This window comes from Nestor notabilis, unplaced genomic scaffold, assembly GCF_000696875.1.
Source record: "Nestor notabilis isolate BGI_N333 unplaced genomic scaffold, ASM69687v1 scaffold11698, whole genome shotgun sequence".
In the NCBI taxonomy this organism is placed as follows: domain Eukaryota; kingdom Metazoa; phylum Chordata; class Aves; order Psittaciformes; family Psittacidae; genus Nestor; species Nestor notabilis.
This window is the reverse complement of record NW_009938760.1, coordinates 1-22516: the sequence shown is the minus strand read 5'-3', so window position 1 is coordinate 22516 and position 22516 is coordinate 1. Positions and strand designations below refer to the sequence as shown.

At 35.1% G+C, this 22516-nt stretch overlaps 1 protein-coding gene across 1 annotated transcript in view; it reads right to left on the bottom strand.

The window, feature by feature from the left end:
• The window catches only part of GPR123 (G protein-coupled receptor 123), a 30828-nt gene extending 14836 nt beyond the window's left edge, over positions 1 to 15992 (bottom strand). The window contains exon 1 of the mRNA XM_010019500.1: positions 15853 to 15992. Within this exon, the coding sequence (XP_010017802.1) occupies positions 15853 to 15962 (110 nt within the window). The 5' untranslated portion in view covers positions 15963 to 15992. The remainder of the gene's footprint in view (positions 1 to 15852) is intronic.
• Positions 15993 to 22516: the final 6524 nt, after the last annotated feature.

Genomic DNA, 22516 nt, shown 5'->3' with positions numbered 1-22516 from the left:
GGGGCATCCCTAAAAATTAAAAAAAACCCAACAAAACCTCAAACATCAAAGACATGTTTTTCATTCACAAAAGATACTGCTTTCAATCGTAAAATAAAACATATGGAAACACTTTCAGGTGAAGTCAGTGCAAGGCACAGATGGTAGCACCCTAAGATACACCCTAAATGACATGACATAATGATGCTGCAGACAATACATTTTTGCTTTATTTCCCAAGACTGCATGACTTAAATTTTTCAGTCTAAAAAAAAGTATTATGTGTAAGATGTCTGCATAAGTTAAACGGGGGGCTTTTCTTTTTTATTTTTTTTATTTCTATCCTTATATTGTCTTTGTTCACGAACACTTGCTGAGAAAAAATACCTCTGTACTTACAAGGAGCAGCAGAACAGAATAGAGTGCCTGACTCAAGAATTCAATTGCACTCCACGAAGACCAAAGTTACTGAAAATCTATGCACCAGATATTTAAAATGTGAAACTGCAAAATATAGCTCAGGTAAAACCCCCAAGCTATTAAGATGAAGCATTTCAAATTTTTTTTCCAACCAGACATTTTCCTGAATATCTATTATCTAATCACTTCTAAGTATTGACTTTAATTTCCTTTTCAGAATAAGATGACATATGAAAATGTTGTCATCTCCCATTAATAATAGTACAATTTTACAGCTGGCCACATTTGGAACATATATCTATAGCATATACAACTACTACTCTACACCTCAACAAATTCATACAGAAAAAAAACACTAGAAATATAAAACTATTAATTTGATTAATCATGATTAACTGCTCTCCTTGGTAATTTGACGGCATTCCAACATTTTTTTAAAGTGCATTTTATTAATTCCTGTCATTTTTCACCTAGGAATCCTTAGTAATGACAGCTTCATTTTCATGTACTTCAGCACTGTAGTATATTCCTCAGTTTTGCTATTTTGAAAGAAAGCTGCATTTACTTTCTGTTTGTTTGTTTGTTTTTGTGGCTTAACTATTAGCTGGATCAAGTAATTTTAAACCCAGTAGCAATAATTAATGTATTTGGATGTTTTTGTAGAACAATAATTAACATCTTTCACATCACTGTGAACTCTAACATCATGTTTTTGTTAGGACATAACAAAGTTCCTTACCTTCTTAATGCTTTTTCTGTGCTTTATTCAGACTAGGTTACAGCCCTTACATTTCATGTTTTTGGTCAATTCAAGATGAAAGCTAAAAGGAAACAGAACTAGGATGGGAGGAAGGAATAAGATCCCTGGAGATTTTAAGAACTAGATGAGGCCCTAAGGTAACTTTTAAGTTGGATCTTTGAGTGGAGAGTTACACGGGATGACTTACAGATGTTTCCACCAAACTTATGATTTTTACGATTCTATGATTAACTTATTTGTTATTCATTGTTATCTTTTCAATCTTATGAGGGTCCATCCATACCAGCTGTCAATGATGAGAGAAGGGCTCTTTAAACCTACTGTTCTTCTCTATTACTCTGTAAATTGAAACATATGCACTAGTCAGAGTAGACTGATTCACAGATGAGTGAGCATAGCTTGAAAATTCCTGTAGTTAGAAGGCTATGTGTCTGCAGACAGACTTCTTTAGAAGAGTCCAGTGCATTATTAAATTGTAACTGAGACAGGACACAATGGAGGTCAGAAAGACAAACACTCAACATCAAGAACACCTACAGCTGTGACTGTAGCCAAGAACAGTTGCAACAAACAAAAAATTTATGCTATGTATAAAATCTATTACTGTATCAGGTAAGTTACACATTCATAACTTACGCAAGCGATCCCACTGGCTTTGGTCAAGCTCCATGTGAGTGAGATGCAGACTTGCATGATTTTGTACTACGCAACTGCATTATTCTTTTGCAGAAATTAATCCGTACTCTAAAGAATCTTAGTGAAGTTTCATCATTCTGGTTTGCAAGAAGAGAAAAGCTTACTTTTGTTTTCATGGAGAAAATCTTGTTTTAGGATTTATGCAACGTTACCCACTTCTACAATTTCCAATTTATCATCCTGACAGATATCCAGGTAGCAAAGAACTTAAAATTTTACCAAGTAAGTCTTACTAAAGGTAACAAGCAGTAGTGAAGCATGAAAGCACGATGGAAGTAACTTTCCCTCTTGGTTTTGGACTTTAGGCTTCTTTCTGGAACATCTTCTTCACATTCCAGTGGATGTAATTCAATATGCTAATCCAGAGCAGGAAAAAGCCTTCTCTTTTAATACTAAACATAAAAGAATGATTATGGATTACCCTGCTATTAAATTATAGAAAAACTGTATTTAATTAATGACTTGACTCCATGGAGATTCAGATTTATTGGTAAAAATTCAGGTTGACATTCTTTCCTTAATTCACCCTATTGAAAAGTAAGAAACAAAGGTACAATTGCATGAGTTCATGAGTGTCAACCCCGATTTTTAGTTTTAATGCTGAGGTTTTTTGCTGTTGTCGGTTTTAGTCTAACTAACTTGAGCTACGGAAAATGTTATATAGATGATGATGGCATGAACATTTGCTTTTTCCTGTTGTTTAAAAACTGACATACACAGAAATCTATTTGTGGTGATCCCTATCCCAGATTTTAACCAGTAGCAAAAACAAAGCTCTTTCATCACATATAAAAAGGTCAAAGGGTAAGTTTCTAAAAGAAATCACAAGGTTTCTTGGAGCACTCAGCCAGAAGTGATCATGAAACCTTCAAAGAAAAGGACAAGCAGAGCTAGAGGAGAGTTTATAAATAATAATTGAGAAATATTAATTAAAAGCCAGAAATTACATGCTATTTCCAGAATGGTACTGTGTTAGTAATGAAGAAAAAGGAGATCTGAAAAGGAAAGAACAGCACTCATTGCCATCTTCACAAAACCATAAGAGCATCTCATTGCTCAACTTTCCAGGTCAAAAGGCTGCCTAGCTTTGCTATGATAATTGTCATCAGATTTGTCAATGCCAGAAACACAGAAATTTTTCTTTCTAGTTGGAAAAAACTGTCTTAAATGCACGAAGAGCAAATATAGCTAATTGGTTGCTTATTCAATGGAAGACTGAATCTGTATGAGTAGACAAGTTTAATGTCATTCTCATACGAGACAATAACAAGAATATGATATGCCTCATTAAATAGTCCGAAGTGTCTTACATATGAATTATAACCAGCATACGGTAGCTATTCTGAAAATAACAGTGGTAGTAATTTTCCCATTATTCCTGTTCCTTTTCTTTTTGATTCATGAGAATGAGTTTTACTGATGTTAGTCATCCCAGGAATCAAATTCCAAAGTGGTATGCATAAATATTTCTTGGAAATAAACTCTGCATGCATGGCTATTTTTGTTCTGGAGATGTCTGTAAGCTCATCGAATATGAAGAAGAAGCAAGATCCTATGACTGACCACTCATGAGTCATGTAGTTAGCAAGTATCACAAATTCAGGGACCTTCTATAATCAATTTATAAAACTAATGACTGCAAAAGTAAAAGACTATGAGATAAACTAAGGCAATAAATACATCTGAAGAAATTATCTGATCAGAGATTTATAGGCATACATTTGTGGATAATGTTGTTGGTGAACTACGTATGTCAACTGATGTAACTACTTGTAGTAAGTATAGCTACCAGTCAAGTCATGTTGAACAGGAAACTACTTACATTTCATACATTTTCAACAAAAATCACATAGAAAATTTGAAGAAAAATATCTGAAATCTCCAATTTCTTAGCATTGCTTATAAATATTGAGAAGCAAATACAAATTATCTTCAGTAATCATAGTTTTCCTACCTCATAATGAATAGATAATAACTAGGTACCTCTCATAATAAACAGATAAATAACTCGGGTATCTTATGGGCTCAGGTTTTCATTCACAGAAAACCCAGGCCAATGTTCACTTTCAGATAAACTGTTAAAATCTTGAATGATTCCCTGAGTATGAAGTGTGATCCAATAATAATGGCATTGCCTCATTATCTGAGTACTCAATCCATATAGGCATAAAGTTTAATCTGAACATTCTATTTTCTAAAGTAGATTAAACGTTAAATATTTCAATTATTTGAATCTATGTCATTAAAATTCTAGGGAATTTACTGAATTTTATTTATAAGTAGCAATAAGCAATAATTTCCATCTATGAATCAAAATCTTTCTGTGATTAATTATGTGTAACTCCCAGTGATTTACTGAAAACCCATTGTCGGTGTGGATGCTTCAGAGCAGAAGCTGGCCTAATTTTTTGTTATGTTTTATATAGTAACATGGCACCTGAATAAAAATACCTGGAGGATCAGCAGCCAGTTTCTACAAGACTCATAACATTTCCAAACACTGAAGGCATATTTGGAACACATTAGTTTCAAAGTGTCATCTGTCAGAATTTGCTTGCATAATAAAACACAAAAACTTATGAGACTAACAAGGCTGTAGGAATTCAGCAGTAAATAAAGGTTTGAAAAATGAGAATGCTGTTAAGAAAAATATATAATAACAGAATTATAGGGTGGGAATGAACATCTAGAGGTCATCCAATCAATTCAAAAGCTGAGGCAGGGTCACATTAAATATCTATCCTAAGTGGCTTGGCTTTATCTAATCTATGTTAACAAATCGCTTACGACAGTTTCCACAGCCTCCTAGGTAACCCATTTTAGTTGTCAGCTCTTCTCATAGTTTAAAATCTTTTTCTAATATCAACTTATTTACCCCTTACTGAAACCGAATTATTTATTGTCCTGTCTTCAATAATTTCAGAGATTTTTTTTACTAATGAATTTTAAACCTTATATGATTGTTATTAACGCTCCTAACTAACACTGAGGGTCCACAGCTTTCAACTGATTTGAGTTAATGTATTCCTTCTTTTTTCATGTTTACAACTGTCGTTGCAAATAAGGAGTTAAAAGCTTTGTTTAAAAAGTTTAGGGTTTCAAACAAAATCATATGAGTCCAGAAAGTCAAGCTCTAAACAGAAAAGGAAATACCAGTATTTATTCTGATGGTACTGCACAGATATACCTTTTTTCCTTTCCCACCCTTTCAAATGTGGAACTTCTTAAAGGGATGTGTCTCACCAACAGGGAGATGATTTACTATTCCCTTAAGAAATATCAGGAATAGGGTTTAAACAGAAATTACAGAAGATAGATAAGGACTTTTAAAATACATACTAAATTTTTTACCTAACTTGAGTTTGCTTGTTTCTTACCTTGCCACAGGCCAGTGTTTTTCCATTTCCTTTATTAATATTACCACCATCTCAGATGTCCTCATGACTTCTCCTGTCCTGTGTTAATTGTCTGATTGAACTCTTTGAGACTTTCTACAGTTCTCCCAAGGTCTGTATGTGGGTCTGCATTTTGTTTCAAGACTCGTGCTTTGCTCAGTTTTCTTTAAAGATTCCTTGGATACTTTTTTGTGTCATTTTCACACTGATTCTCTATTTTATTCTGAGACAAAATTTCATCTCCTGATATACTCCTTGAACTCCTCTACTTCTCAGTTTCTATACTTCAATCATTCCACTTAGTATCTCTCATTTACAATGTATTCTGTTCTGCACCAGTAATTGTTCAACTGCCTCTGTAAAACAAAATACTCATAGCACTTTATAGCAGTGCAAGACAAAGGTTGAAGAATCAGAAAATCAACAGTCAGGAAATTTAGAATGTAAATTCTGAATAACTCAGCTAAACTAGAATTGTTTTTTTTGCATGGAAAAATATAAAGCTTAAAGTATTCAGTAGAAACAGTAGTGAAAAATATTATGTATGTATAAGGCCTGTTCTACAGGTAAGAATTGCCTTCTCTCTACGATAATCTGTGAACCACTGCAGGAACTCCACAGCAGGTGATTTTGAAGTTATCAATCCAGAAAATGTTACAATAACCCCAACAGTCAATGGCTGGGTTTTAATCTAATATATGATAGATCTATATACTCTGGAAATGATTCTTACATGTACCTTATTCTTTACTGAGAATACTAAAATTATAAAAGTTACATAGGAGAACTTTAATTTCCCAGCCTGCATTAACTTAGCTCTTGTGATTAATTTTTCTGTTTATGTAAAAATGAAGAGCGATGCTAAAACCAAAAGGCGAAACTCTGAGCCACTGCTGTATGAGATGTAGCTTTGAAAAATGCACTGCCTTTCACTCTACAATTTATGGACTCTTGAAGACTATTTCACTACTTACAGTCTTATCAGCTGAAGTACATCTAAAATTGGTCCAAAGCCTGCCCAAAGTTCTAAATTGGTCTATGCCATTTTGAAAATGGAATTATAAATACTCAGTCATACCCCAGGAGAATGCTAACTTTAAACATTCTTACCTTAAAATTATGACTTTCTCTAATGCTTTCTCATTTGGAATTTTTAAGGATAACAGTTGAAAAGAAAAGAATCATCCACATTTCCAGTAATGGGCTTCGACTATTTAGGATGGACAAGGAGATCAGCAGAAGTGTATGTGCGTTTTCCATGGTTTCAACTCAAACCCAAGTGAATTAATCTAATGCAACCTTTCCTCCCAAAACTTCTAATTCCTTCTTCTAAACAGGCATAAAACAGAGATTATTACACATATTTAGCAAGAAGTGTGCATAGAATAAGTCAGGTGTGAAGCTGAATTTACAACAGTTACATTTAAATAGGCTTCAGCATATTTAATGTAATATGTGTATTTGTAGATTTCACCAGTCTTGTTTGTCCAAGGAATATATTTTTATTTCCTTGAATTTTTCCATTAATTAATAAAAAGAATATGCTGAAATGTTACAATTATGCATTTGAAGTTATTATTATTGAATAATTCTACAGTACACTAGCTGGTTGCCTGCAGTACTCTAGTTTCTGTGACATTGTAGTTTATCAGTCTGTACAACATCACGTCTCACGTTTTCTTGCAACATTACTGTTTTCATTACAGATAAGCTGTATGTATATGAACACCCACTTAAAAGAGAGATGTAAGATCCAGCTTTCTCACATGTCAGTTTTCATATGAGAGAATTAGTATCTAATGCGACTCTGGTTTTATCTAAATAAAACAAATGCTTCATTTTAAAATTTTCTTAAATGAGTACAATCATTCACAATTAAGTCAGATAGCTTTTCTGTAACTGTGGTGAATATTATTTCATGCAGATGAGAATGTTTAGTTCTTTGGACATACCATGGCAATAAACACATCTGAAATTATCTTACACATATCTCTTTACAGCTTTTTTGCATAATCAGGTTTAATCTACATGACACCAAGGAATCATCTGAGAAAATATTTAGCTCTTTCAAATGTGATAAAGTTTTCTACAAAGCCCCCACTGGAGCCTGAATACATTATCTTCAAAGATTTTTAGAACTTGTAAAATTTCCAATCAGCATTCTACATTTTGCCTGGAGCAGCATATCAAGGCATAGAGCATTTTATCAATCTTACCCTACCCTCTAACTTATCCACTACAATTATGTATATGACTAGCTCAAATTCTAGAAAGTGTTGAGGCAAGGAATAGTGCAACAAGAATTCTGAATTTCCAGGAAATACCTAGTTGGGAGTTCATGATAAAAGCATCTGAAAATTCAACCTAATATGGTTCTGCAGATCAGTATGCTGCAGTTAGTTACAGCCTTTCAAACCTGAAAATATCATAGTAATCATTATAAGATACCCTGAAGCTCACAACATTGCAAGCTTGTTAAAGTTAAAATTTCTAAGTCCCAAGACCATAATTCCCCCATTAAATGGACAAATGTTGTAATTTTCTTTTTTGGCAATGTTTGTCAATAGCTTTAGAACCAGGGAGGTCTTGATACATGACTTGCTATGCTGTTTAATAGCTTATTTAGAAGTAGTAAGTTGACATATGTTTCCTTTGCAATAACCATAAACCATTTCTTTTCATCTCTACTAAGTAGCTCAAGCACTGTTCTTCAAACAAAGAGAATAAAACTTCACCTTGTGCTTCAACATCTCCTGAAGATTTGGCATTATTGGATTTTTACTCCAGAAAGTGTGAACATGCACTTCACCTGCACCTTAAGTCATAAAGTTATGGCAGTAACAACATCTTCTTTCTAGTTTAATTGTAAGATTCCCTTGAAATGAGATCCAACCATGGAAGAACTTATTTTACAGGCATCATTCACTTAAAGCATTTGATAGTGCATTCAGGTCAGATTTGAAGAATAACTTTGCCATCTATAAAATGAAAAAGAACTTTTAAAATACTTCCAGTTTTAGTCTTGATTCACAAACCAGATGAAGTAAAACTAAAAATAAAGCAGGTGGGCCTGTTACCATCTTGATTTTAATAACACAGCAATTCAGTCACTCACCTTGAAGGTGGAGAGACAAAGTTCTAATCACTTCTGTTTATTCAGATTAGGCAGGAAAATACCTCCCCACTATGACACCATATACAGGCAATCCAGTGCCAGCTGCAATGAATATTTACATGGCCTATGCAAAGTGCAACAGCTTTCCCAGGATACCACTGACAATATTTTTTTTTTTTTAAATACTGAGAATGTTCTTATGTGGAACAATTAATTGGAAGCTGATTTAAACATTTTCTTTGACCTAAGATAATTTTCCCCCATATGACGGAAATGCATTTAGCTTCAGGCTGAAATTGAATAAGAAGAAATTTATAAAAATGTTTCCCTTGTCACCATTTTATACCCTTTTCCACTGCAGGTCTTTCAGTTACATTGCTAGCTAGCAATAAAATGGCTTTGGCTATAATCCATGACTCCATTTGACCATATATCAGCATTTTAAGAATGATCATGTTAAGTAGCTTGTAATATCAGTATGTCCCTAAAGTATCAAACCAATTTCCAGGCACCTTTAGGTTCTGCAATCCTTTTCACTCATGATGAACAGAATAAAACTGCCAGGTTTGTTTTTAAGATTCTCTTTTTTTGCCATCTCTATCTATTGTACCTCAAGTGGCAGAATCTTTCTGGTCATTCTGGCCAAGCACAACAGTTCTTTTGTTTGCTTGTTTGTTTCAGGGTTTGGTTTTTTTTTTGAGAACTCGCATAAATTGGTGGGCTTATATGACACAGTACTGTCTGACTGATAAGATCAGTATTTCTGACTGAACATGTAAAGTTACATCATTAGTTGTGTTGTACCATCTTTGAATGACAGAGTGATTAAAATTGGCTTCAGAATAGAGCATTGTTCAAAATCTGAGCTCTATAATTAAACCAAACTAAAACTATGAAATGGCTTTTATCCTTAGATTATTTTTATATCCAATATAATATTTTACTAGCTTATTTTTATGTTGAATATAAGCCCTATTTTTGTGAATAAAACCAAAACGGCAGCTGGAAGGAAAGGATGGCTTTCTCCTATGGTCAATTTTTATCAAATGCAAAAATTTAGAAAATGGTATTTCAGCAATACGGCCTTTCTCTTTTCTGGGAAATATCATAAATATTGAAACAAGAAACATGGGAATAACGATTTGCAGATAATATATATGAAAGCAGCTATTACACACTATGGGTTTTTTAGAAACTTATGGTATTGAGGCTCTTAAGTGGCCTTGCTAATAAGTGATGATTGCAAAAACTTCCATTTTTCAGTAATGAATCAAACTAATTACAGCAAAATTGGAAAATGGTCTAAAGATATACATTGGAAAAGCCAATTTTGTAGACTTGACTACCAATAACTAAGATAAGAAGCATTGATAATAACTTCAGGGACACTAGTTAAACTTCCTGATGACTGGCACTGCCCACATCAAAATATTCTGTCCTCTAAGTGAGGGATGCAATCAAGTATTTAAATTAGAGCAAACTTCCTTAAGCATGACATAGCAGATTTTCAGTGAGACTGTTTACTTACTGTGCCATGGTTCATCCAACCTTATTCGCAGAGAGACATCACTTCCACTTACTCACCAGTGGACAGAATTGTGTCTATTCTAATACTAAAGAGTGAACTACAGAGATCGCCTCAGGGCTTCTGAGAATTCTGTCCTGTGGCGTTTCCCATTTATTTCAACATATACAAACTATAGAGAGTTGTTAAGGAAAAGGCAGTTAATCCCTTGGGATAGTCAGACATAAATATAAACTTGATAGAGGAGGTTTGTTATGTTCGCTGTGGGAAGGAAAAATGGGCTTCCATGGATCAAGATTAGAGGAATTAATATTTAAGGGACATGCCATAAAGAAGAAAACAATGGACCGTAATTGGTGCTTTTTATCTGACCTCTTTTTCTCTCTCTCCCTCTCAATCATTGTTTGATATTAGAAAACATGAATTCATGAGAGCCAGTGCTAATGAAAAATGCACTAGAACTTAACTGCATTTCAGAGCCGCTGGTGTCAAGGGGACAACTAATGTCTGTGTCTGTCATAATGTAAATTAATTCACTTCATATGATTCACACCCAAGACCCAGAAAAGAACATGGCCAAGAAAATGACATGACACATTTTGCAGACTTGACATTTAATAGAAAATTTGTTATCATGGTCAAATTTTGATCCCCCATTACACTGCTGTTATGCTGCAATAAGTTAGAGCCAACTTCTTATAACTCATAGGGGAAATTTTCTAGACCCTGAGAGTAACAAAGATAATTTTCTGAAGGTCCTTTCAATCTATTAGTTCTTTTTATTCTAGGGTTTTTCTCTGGTAAAGGACATAATCATTCCTTAAAAATCTAAATATAAGAAGTCTTTACTCTTTATAACTGGAATGTTTTTACCTTCACGGGCCAGTTTTCAACATCATGAATATTGTTGTATGCAACAAAAATTCAGGAGATAGCTGCTTTATTAGTAACTTCTTCAGTAAAAATTGCCACATCTCAATTTGCGATGGAAGTCACAACACTTCTAGTCAGGCTCTCTTGGGATCTGCAGTTAGGCAAGTGCAGCAGTACATAGCAGTAGATTCAGTTGTGCCCATGAGTTGGTTTCAAGCTTGTCAGAATTCAGATCAAGCATCTAAATAATCATGCTGAGACAAGCAGGGTTAGCACTGTGAGCAAAGCACTAAGCAGATGCCATAACCCCTTTGGTATAATGCAAGTCTGTAAAATCTCCTCACTGCAAGGCAATAGGCTCATCATGGGACTGGTTGACAAAACCTGAAGGAGAGGGTTTTCCTAGATTTGCAAGTTTAGCATAGTTTCTCCTTTTGACAGTGAAAAAATTTAACCTAATTCAGTGTCACAAAGATACTTAGCTACTGTTTAGCTGGATGCTACTAATTAATGTTTAGGTAGCTGATAGAAATAATGAGCCAGGGAACGACTGTGAAGATCTGCTGTCACATTCACAGAAAGGGAGGATGCAACTGGAGCACTATCATCTTGCACATCCATATGATCAGGGTGTAGGTTGTTATCACTACATCACAAACATAGCCCACAAGGAAGACCCCTGTCGTTTCTACATCCAAGAATGGTGATTTGGTATTCTGGAAGTATATTGACGATGTTCAGAAACTTGCCCATATACAAGCTCACATAGAATAGCAGACACGCACACATATATTGCATGTACACATCCATTAGCAGGTGTTATGGTTCAACTAAACCACTTTGGTTCTCACCTACTATTTCTAGGTCTCCTCTGTGTGCAAGTTAAAGGGCAGTTTCCATAAATCAAATAAGACAGTTCAAAATATATGAAATATGCAAACAGCTTTCTCATTCTAAAAATTATACTTTTAAAATTATTCAAGGTTGAAAACGATAAGAGAATGAAATTGAAGCTGGCTTAATTGACTGTAGGTGCTCAGAGTGTCCCGTTGATTTAATTTGCCTGAGTTATGATCTTCCCAAAATACTCAATGTTCATTTTTAATGGCCATAGCACTAAGCCTAGTACATTGAATACAAAGGGAAGGACACAAAATCCATTCCTAAACTGCTATTACAGCTAGATATACAATTTTTCTGAGGCACTGCATGAGGTACTCTTCCTAGAAGCCCTACAGCTTTACTAAGAACCTTTTAAAAAGCTTATCGAGATATATTACATAATAAACAAGACGAAGTTCAGCAGACAGAATGACATCATCTGTTACTCACTTTGCAGTTCATTCTGCAATCTTATTTATGCATATTGTTGTTTGCTCATGACAGATACAGGATATTGGACATTGGACTCTGCAATCTTGAGTTTCACGTATTAGTTACCTTGCAAGATGTTCATTGAAAGAGGATGGAGGAAATTAGGAAATATATTTGTACGTAATCCTGAGATGAAAGGTACCTTAATTATCTGTCTTCTTAACACTAATGTCTGGCCCAGCTTGTAGCTTATCTATTTTTTATTTTAAATGTTTATAGTGCAATTGTGTTCAGTAGTTATCTTATTAAAAATCATAGAAGTCTATTTTTTTCTATCTTTCTGGAAAGGAATAATTTTAACAGTATCTCCCAGAAATATTTTCTGCTTGTTCTGTACTGCTCTCTAATCTGTATGTGCACAGGGCATCACATGAAAACTTCATGCATGTATCAGGTATAAAACTAATCCTACCTGTGCCTCAGCTTGGGCTGATGAAAAGTTTTGTACATTGCAAGTAATAGTTGAATCTTGCACGCCCCTTTGTTCTGGCTGGCAGAATCTGACTTCAGATGAGTCAGAAGCCAAACTCTGCCAGGTTTAACAAATGTCCACAGAGGATGAACAGATAAAATTATTTATTTCTATTAAGAATAACTGAGAGTATATTCTACAGGAATTAATTTCATTATCTGTTTAAGTGCTAGAGTTCAGCATTTCAATACACTAAGTTCAATGATGCATTAATTTGATCTACCTCATTAGCATCCAGGCACATCTACTGAAAAATGTCAGAATTGTTATAGTTGATTCCAGTTATCAAAGTGGTAGGCCCTGAGAGCTTTAACTCTATAATTAACACAAAATACATACATCATGTATAATATAGATAATAAAATATATCTAGTGTATAATCTATAACATATATAATGTATCATATAATATATGATTAAAAAGAGGCAATATGATTTTGAATGAAGAGCAAGCTTCAGTAAAATTACACTGTTTGATCACTGTACCTAGAACAGAAAGAAATAAATATGCAAGTAGGCAGAGAAATTGAATCAACTGTTACAAGCAAAGGTCCTTTTTTACTAACAGGTAAGGTCTTCCTTAAGATATTTTGGGTTTTATTTTCACTGTTTTGACTACTTTTCAGAGTGGATCAAACTCCATGAAAAAAATGCGATGAATTTTTATCATTTGATGGTAAATTCCATGTCATAGATTTGTGTATTAATTTTTGGCAGTAGTCGCCATTTACTGACTCACAAAAGATATTCTTGTGTTTCATACACCGAGTGCATATAGACGGAATATAAAAACACTCCTATGTGAACTGGAAACCCACTCTATCATATACATCTGGTGCTGGAAAAGACCAAAGGAGAACAGCAAAGTGTACAGTTCTTGCCAAACACATTCATATATTTGTGTTGAATGAAACCTGAACACAAGTCAAACTAGGTCTACAGACCTGAATTACTGACAAAGTACCTTTTTTTAAAAGTGTCTTGGAGACCATATGCAGAAATGTGCTTCCTAGGACTGATGGTCCTGACATATTAAAAAGCTTAATTTAGTCTCCATTTTAACAAATTTAATATTGTTTAGCTACGTACTAGTGTCAAATGAAGACAAAAATTAATACTCCTTCACCCAAAACCAGACCTGGACAAACTGTGATGTTATCTCCTCTGAACTTGAGGCACAATATGTATAAAGACTGGCATCAGCTTATAGATATAAGAATGCTGTCTAATTAAAACATTTCTTATAAATGGCTACACTGAAATATACACAACTTAAATGGATTTTCTGGAAATATTATGATGCAGAATAATTATGATTCAAATTTTATTAAACCCAGGAAAATTGAAAGGCACAGAAAAATTATTATCATCATTCTAAAAAGAACAATTACTAATTATGGGTTCATCATTTTCTTGTTTAAAGCAATTTTTAATTTTCCATATACTATGCCTATTTATTTTCTACATGAAATGAAATTGATCCTTATTACTTTGAATCTAGTACTAACCTTTATGAAATCATATTAGACATTTCAGTGCCTGTGTCTCTAGGACATATGGTGCCCTGAGTTAGAAAAATAACTTAGAATCATTTCACTTAGTTATTAAATGACCATACTCACGTTCTTTTAAAGCTAAAAGGATGTTTATAATTTCTATTACTAAACTTAAAATATCTACTGTTTATTTTTACTGCCTGAGAACCTCATCATGACTGTTACAACGAAGATTCTAATTAATGGTTTTTGTAACTTGATTGTCTATTGTTTTCCAAATCAAAAAAGATTAGAATTTTAAGAACATACACTAACTGGGTCCATGTAACCTGTAATAATTTTCTACCTTAACAGCCACACTGCAGCATTTGAAAACTGGTAATTAATTTTGCCATGAACTAGAAACCAAAAGAGTGGAATTCTCATCTGTGGAGAATGGTACAGTAAAACATGGATTAGCAGAGTTAGGCACTCTTAATGAAAGTATATCCTCTTGCTTACACCTAACAAAGCTTTTCACTATATAAATTTTACCTTAGCTTTTATCAATTTCACCTCTAAAAAGAAAATGTTATAAAAAGCAGAAAACTAATCAAGTTAATCAAGATTTCACTCAGCAGAATCAGACAGCAAAACACAATTCATCTTTCTATAGATTTTCAAGAAGTTCCAACAACCTCACACAGCCATCTAGAAACGATACTTAATAAACATTTTGTGGTCAAAATAAAATAAGCTAGGACTGTTTAAAAGAACATACTAATCTGGATTTTTTACAGCAAAGTCATAAAAATTAGAATTCATATTTCCTGTCCATCACTGTAAAATTGAGGTCTTTAGACTGAATTTACCATTCAGGTTTTCCCATGATCTATGGGGAAAGAGAGGCACCTCCATAAGACAATTCATCTTGTCCTCACACAAACATCTAAAACAGATGGGAGAAATTGTTCTCTGGAAGTTTCTCTCTGTCTCAGTCTCCCTCCAAAGTCTATACAGGGCCACTATATAACTTTGGCTAGTACGTAACTTTTTGATAGCTACAATCAAAAAGATGAATCCATCTTCTCATGCCTTCGGTTAGAAATTCTAGTTTGTGGTAAGTTTGGGATTCTTCTTTTTTTTTTTTTTTTTCCTATGCAGACTGACTATTTTGGCTTGAAGTTTCAGCATCTCATAGGCATCTGGTTAAAATTCTTATTACATTACACTTGCCATGCTGTCAGAGACATGCTTATTAGTCGCTCTAACTAGAAAGCTGATAGGGAGTCCAGACTTTCAGTCGCTCCTGTAATAGCATTAGATCTCTGATGTGGAATGAGGAAGGTTGCTATCAGGTTATTAGGATATCAATACAAACGTGGGCAAGAGTTACAGCAGAATAGATTAAGATAAAGGGAGAATCATTGTAGAGTAGTTTCTGATGATTAAATAATGCCTTAACCCAGAAGCAAGGGAGTATTTTTTTCTCCATAGGAAACCACAGAAACATTTGAATTGCTCCTGCTTAGATTAAGATATCTGAACCTAGCCAGTACCAGGTCTGCATATTTGCATCTCCTGACAAGAATTAACTATTACCATACAACAAATATTCAGATTTGCAGATACACCTAAGTGACTCAATTCCTTATGGATCCCATTTATAGTATGGAAAAAAGTAAAGAATACAGAAATGAAAGTGAAAGCTTAAAAGTTATATGTTTTAGGAATACATTTTAAAAAAAGAAAAAGATAACGTTCCATACCTGAGTAGTGGTTGCTTTGGATAAGAAGGTTGGTCACTGTTTTGGCATGGCAGAGGTTTTTTTGTGACTTGCTTATAAATATTCCTGGCATTTACTCCAATCCATAGCATAGTAGAGAGTGTAGAATAATGTAGTACTATGCCAACCTAAAAGTAAAAGTAGACAGTTAAACAAGTTAGTAAACGAATCAGTAAAACCCAAAAATTTTAGAAGAATTATGCAAGCAAACAGATTTTTTTTTTAATTGAATTTGTAAGTAAGTGCCTCAATTTTTTTTTTTTTTTCTCTCTGGTTATTTCTAACTACGGAAAACACTTTCAAAAAGCAGATGGAAGCTGTTATTTAATCTATCATAGATAATATTTGTGATACCAGATACCAGATGGTATGTTATGAAAATAAGACTGTCAAGACATTTATTTTCTAAGAACCTGATTAACTGCAACTTTTTACACCTCGATTTAAAGTGATGCAAAGCTTAGTTTGTATGATAAGCTTCCTTATCTCATCATAACAATGAAATTTAAAAGTCAACAAGAGGTCAGCATTTTTGCTTGCTATTATGCTCTTATTTCCTTCATTTTTTTTCAGGAATATCCTGCTGTAGTTCCCTCTAAGTTGTATATAGCCAAGCTTGACTTCTTGTAATGGGATCAGTGCTATTTGCCTAAAACCAGATTATTTTCAGGCATATTTTAAGGAATTTATAAACTTGGCCATACAATTTTTAAAACTAAATGACAGACTTTGGCATCCTCCCTTAAAAGGAAATACAAACTCTCAATAGTGTTATTATCATTTTGTTTCCAAGAAACTGATGTGTTTATCATTGAAAGTAAAATAAAATATAAACACTTCTAAAATACTAACATCTTTGTTATATTAGTAATTGTTAGTCATTACTATGGAAACAGTAATTGGAATTTTAGCCAATCTATCTCCAATGCTTTATTACTCCAGCTAAGTCTCCATCTGATTATATAAAATGAGGTTACCTTTGAAGCAATAACCTGACACTTCGCAGTGACAAGTAAAATATTGCTATAATTGGAAAGCACATAAATGTTTAAGGAATACAGAGAACTGCTGAATAAAGCTAACACATATCTGTTATAATGATTTATTTGAACCAGTGTTCAATTTTGCTCAACTTAATACAAAATAATTGATGCTTAAAGAAAAAAGAAATCAATGAATTTTTTAAATATTTAGTAAAACAGCACAAAACTTGAAGATAGCAGCAAATATCATCACCAGAAAGCCCTTTGTAATTTTCTCTGGGACTTGTCTGACACATTAGACAAGGGAGTATAAAACCTTCATAAGTATTGTCGCTTGAGGTAAAAGAAGCAGAAATAAGAGAATGAGACAACTTTGTACCATCAGCTGGCAGACATTGCCAGTTCAGTGGCTAGATCTGTCTGGACCTAGCTTATATGCAGCTTGAAGCATCTCTGTAGGGACACAGTGAATATGACTATGAACTGGAGCGGGGGAGAGGGAGTGAAGAGTAAGGCAGGAGGGAGAAGAGGGGAAGGAGAAAGGGGGAGAAAGAAAGGCAGGAAAATGAGAAAGAACTAGAAAAAATTTAGAGATTTGGTTAATAACTTCTTTCTCATTTCAGTATAGAACTGCACTATATATTCTGTAATTATTCTATGCAAGTATGCCAAAGAGTCCATAAGAATATGAACAGTAGGGATAAATTCCATGTGAGAAGGCACCTACATATGAAATTTGGACAACACATATGGCCATATGTAAAGAAATGGTCAGCCACCTAAGTGAATGAGATTCCTAAAAAGAGTATGATAAAACAATTTTATTGAACTTTCAAGAAGGCAACTGAACTGAACTGAAACCATCACTGTATGCCACACCTTAGTCACATTACGTTTCTTCACAGTGTACTAATATTTCAGTAGCTTAGTTCCTTCTGGCATATGGTCAAATTGTACAAACATGGACAAGAGACAGAAATGTTATCATCTTCTGTATTAACTCTTTAATAATATGCCTCTTTGTCTCTCTCAAAAAAGTATCCATTTACATTTCTTGCTTAAAGGAAGACGATATATCCTGATGATAGAAGACCTTCTTGTAACTGACAGACTTGAAGGACAATGGTGGCAATCTGGAGATACAACATATATGACACAACAAAAACATGGAATTTGCAACGGTGAGCTGAGCTGTTATACTAAATTCCAAAGGAAAGGGTACCCCTTCCTTTGTGATTTTGTTTCTCATTTTCCAAAACAAAATACTCTTTCTGGGCTAGAACTTTTACTCTTATTCATCCACTAATAATAATAGGTAAAGAAATGTTCTGCCTCTTCCTTCCCCGTGTCTCCAAGCTGACATCAGTCATGCCATGGAGATGTATTTTCCTCACTACTGCACTCAGAGGCTGTGGCTGCATGATCTTTTGCTCCCTTCAGTGGGACAAGCTCTTTGTAGCTCTCTTAAGCTAGGAAGACATCTGAGCCCTGTGCTAGAGGTACACAAGATACCAACTCATGACATGGAAGGGGAAAACAAAGCTCAACATAAAGGGAACAGGACAAAGATAGTTTTGTTCAGTAAATTCACTTAATTCTGTTAGTGTCATGGTTTAAGCCCAGCCGGCAACTTGGAACCACGCAGCCGCTCGCTCACTCCCCCCCATCTTCCTTCCTCCCCCCGCTCCCGGAGGGATGGGGAGGACAATCAGAGGAATGTAACTCCCACGGGTTGAGATAACAGCACTCCAGTAACTAAGGTATAATACAAACCACTACTGCTACCAATAATACTGATAAGAGAAATAACAAGGGGAGAGGACACAACTGCTCACCACCCGCCGACCGATACCCAGCCCGACCCGAGCAGCGATCTGGGCCTTCCGGGTAACTCTCCCCAGTTTCTATACTGGGCATGACGTGCTGTGGTATGGAATAGCCCTTTGGCCAGTTTGGGTCAGGTGTCCTGTCTCTGCTTCCTCCTGGCTTCCCCTCCTCTCTGGCAGAGCATGAGACTGAGAAAGTCCTTGGTCAGAGTAAACATTACTGAGCAACAACTAAAACCATCGGTGTTAGCGTTGTTCCCAGGCTGAAAGTCAAGAAACACAGCACTGCACCAGCTACTAAGAAGGAGAAAAAATGACTGCTGTAGCTGAACCCAGGACAGTTAGTAAACATAAACCTTAGGTTTATGCACTAAAGATTCACGGTACAAATTTATCTGTGTATATCTTATTACTGGATTTGTGACTCTGTAAAGGTTAAGAAGCCAATACATAGATACAAATTAAATAATGCAGTGTTCAATTAAAACTATTTTCACTGTAAGTAGGAATTTTGCATTTCACATAAAATTGTGGGGGAAGAGTCATGTTTTCAATAAAGAACAAAGGATTATGATTTAATATATTTAAGTGATGACCCTTTTTCATAAGAAGGTTTTCCACTGGCAGGCCAAATGGTACGGAATGAACTGTCAGGACATATGCATTGAAGACAGCATTGCACCTAAACCTATATAATAACTGCAGTTATATGGCAAAAAAAATCTTGTTTTTTAGAACTAATTTTTTCCATGTCCTGTGTTCTTAGAACTCTTATCTTTGGGAAAAAGCACCAGCCTACTGAATAGAAGGTTATGCTTTCTACAGTAAGAAGATGCTGTATGTGCTCTTTCAATAAATTTCAGTACCTTAGAGGTAACTTAAGTTCCACACCATGCAGTTACCATGGTAATGACCAGGACACACATTTATGCAAAGCATTTTAGCACAAAAAGCTCTCTTGATCAGCTTTAACTTGCACACCATTTTCTTTGGTTTATCCTAGTTTTTAATTTAATTCCTTTTTTTTTTTCCAATTGTAGTCATATTTCAGATAAGACTGTCCTTCCTCAGACAGTTCTATTTGAAGGAGGATGTGGATATTCACTGACATTCTGATTAAACTGTTAATCCTGCACAGAAAGTGATTCTTTTCAGTTAGATGAAGGGATTCAGGAATTTCTTTGCAGTCTATAACACCAATGGATGTGAGTATTTCATGATCTTAAAATGTTTAGCCTCAGAAGAACCCCGTGCTCCCTTCATAGACAGAAAATTTTTGAGACCCATAAATCAGGTATCTGAGACCAGGAAGGACAATATTCAGCATGTGCATCTAACTCCATAGCATGCAAAGCCTTTAGCTGTCATTGGTTGCTTCTAGTAAAGTTTCCAGCAATCTAATGTCTTGCTTGTGATATATCGCTAGCTCTGTTCTTGTCACAGCAGAGATGAGCAATGCAGCACCTTTCTCACCAAAGACCACTCAAGAGCTCTTAAATAGCATTTTTCACTTGAGACACCCTAATTGACAAACTTAATCACAGTATATCAATTTTACACCCATTCTTTAAAAAAAAATAAATAAATAGCTCAAACAGAAAGAACTGCTCTTTTACTCCTCTTTCTATAATAATGCTATATATGTGTATATATAGCATTCTGTGTATAATATAGAGCATTACAGATATAGCATTTCTATATATAATGCTCCTACCTGAGATGTGGCACATAGCTCTAGGACTTCCTCAGTATCAGGATTCATATCCAAACCTTGGACTTCCAAGGTTAGTATTCTAGCTTCTACTAGCCAGCTAGTATGGAATGGGCTTCATCTTTCTTTCTGAAGATTTACTGCCCTACGGAAATGAATTCATAAGCAGCTTCACATATGACACTCATCAGGGAGAAGGAAGCTCTGAGCCTTGCCAAATTTTATATGGAAGCTTCTATTTGATAAATCATATAAGAGGTTCTTGGAGATGTGATTGAAGTGATCATGTCACTCAGTGACTGGCCACTAGGATAAAAAATTATAATTCTGTCTCACTCCCTAGCTTTTGTGTCTCCTGAATCTTGTGCCCCTAAGCCTGTTCTTCATGCTTCAACATGTTGAACTGATGATTTCATTCTCTAGCATCCATAGACTCATGGCTATCATGCTCTCCTGGAAAGTAGGGGCAATGAGATTGAAATATTTCAGACTGAGGGTACAGAATCAATGCCTTTACATGCAGAATGATCCAGCTAAGTAGTGCCTCCTTCCATCTCATTCCCTACATGAAAGGAATAAGCCTTTGTCTGCTCTTTGAAGGAAAGTAAACTGAGGCCCTAACTCTGGGAGATGGAAGTGGCTGACTACATCACCCACTGGCTAGCTCAAGCACTGTTCTGGCTAGTGTACTGGCTCTGATCAATTCCATTTTGCTGTTCCTAACACAACCTTTGCCTTATATGAAAGATTTTGCCATAAACTCAAGACTCTGGATTCTACAAGAGCCAGCATTCAGTGACACCAAGAATTAGATTCATGGGTAATCTAAACAGTCTATAGATATAACTTCATTCACACAGGAAAACTGAAGAAGCAAGCAACTTTTCCAGAGCAGCATTCTAACATCAGTTTTCTTCACAAATCATAAAGATTGCATGGCACATACAAAAGTGAGACTGTCTAAATGTTTAAATACTTCTTGGAAAACCACTAGTAGGTCAACCTCCATACCTCTTAGCTTTGGCACCCTGAATATTAATTCACAGAGTAATCATCTCAGGATTATCACAAGAGGAGACAAGCACTGGGACTCACAGAATTCTGAAAATCATTGCTGTCATTAAGCAACAAAGGGTCTGTGGTGGGGTGCAGTGGGAGTGAATATTTGTTTAGCCTCTGTTACCAGCCATAGAAGCCTTGTCTTAGATTGTTTGAACTGTTGCATCCACTAGCCCTTCCTAATTACATCAGTTTCTACCAGGAACCAGAGGTCTGCATAAGTCTTTTGTGTCCTGTGTCTTTTCTATATTTTAATTGCTGATATTATCTGTTGTTCTGTTAATACTGCATTGTTACCACACAATCTGTGAAGTAAATAACCAAACTATCATGAAACAACAGATGGTCATTCATGATCATGCAATTGCATGGCCATGGCTGCCCTACAAACTAATCTGCTACCTTCACTTACAAACTGCAGGTAAAGACAATGGTGATATTTCAATTTGCTAGAACTCACAGATCAATTATGACACAATACACCACGTATAATGAGATACTTATCTCAGAAAATCTAGTAGACAACTGTATCATTTAAATGAATACCATGTAATATACATGCTGTTTATTGATGGTCATGTACAAGTATACACAAAAAGGCTTCCAAAGTGTCCCACTGAAAATCAGAATGATAACTCATAGACTAGTTGTGCAAATTTCGCAGTGACTCTGCTGTTGGCTGGCAGATCTTGCTATTTAGACACATATTAGCCAACCAGAAGAACCAGATTAATGACTGGCAAAGCATCTGTAGAATGTTGGCTTAGTAAAGTAGTTTACTACAGGTAAATACCAACAACATTCATGAGATGTGGAGCACTTCTACAAAATCTGAGAGGAAGAAATATTTAAGACAAACAAATTGGAACAAGCCATCATCAGGCATTACAGAAGATAGAATCATAGAATCATAGAATCATAGAATAGTTAGGGTTGGAAAGGACCTTAACATCATCTAGTTCCACCCCCCCTGCCATGAGCAGGGACACCTCGCACTAAACTATGTCGCTCAAGGCTCTGTCCAGCCTGGCTTTCACATGGAGCATTCACAACTTCCTTGGGCAACC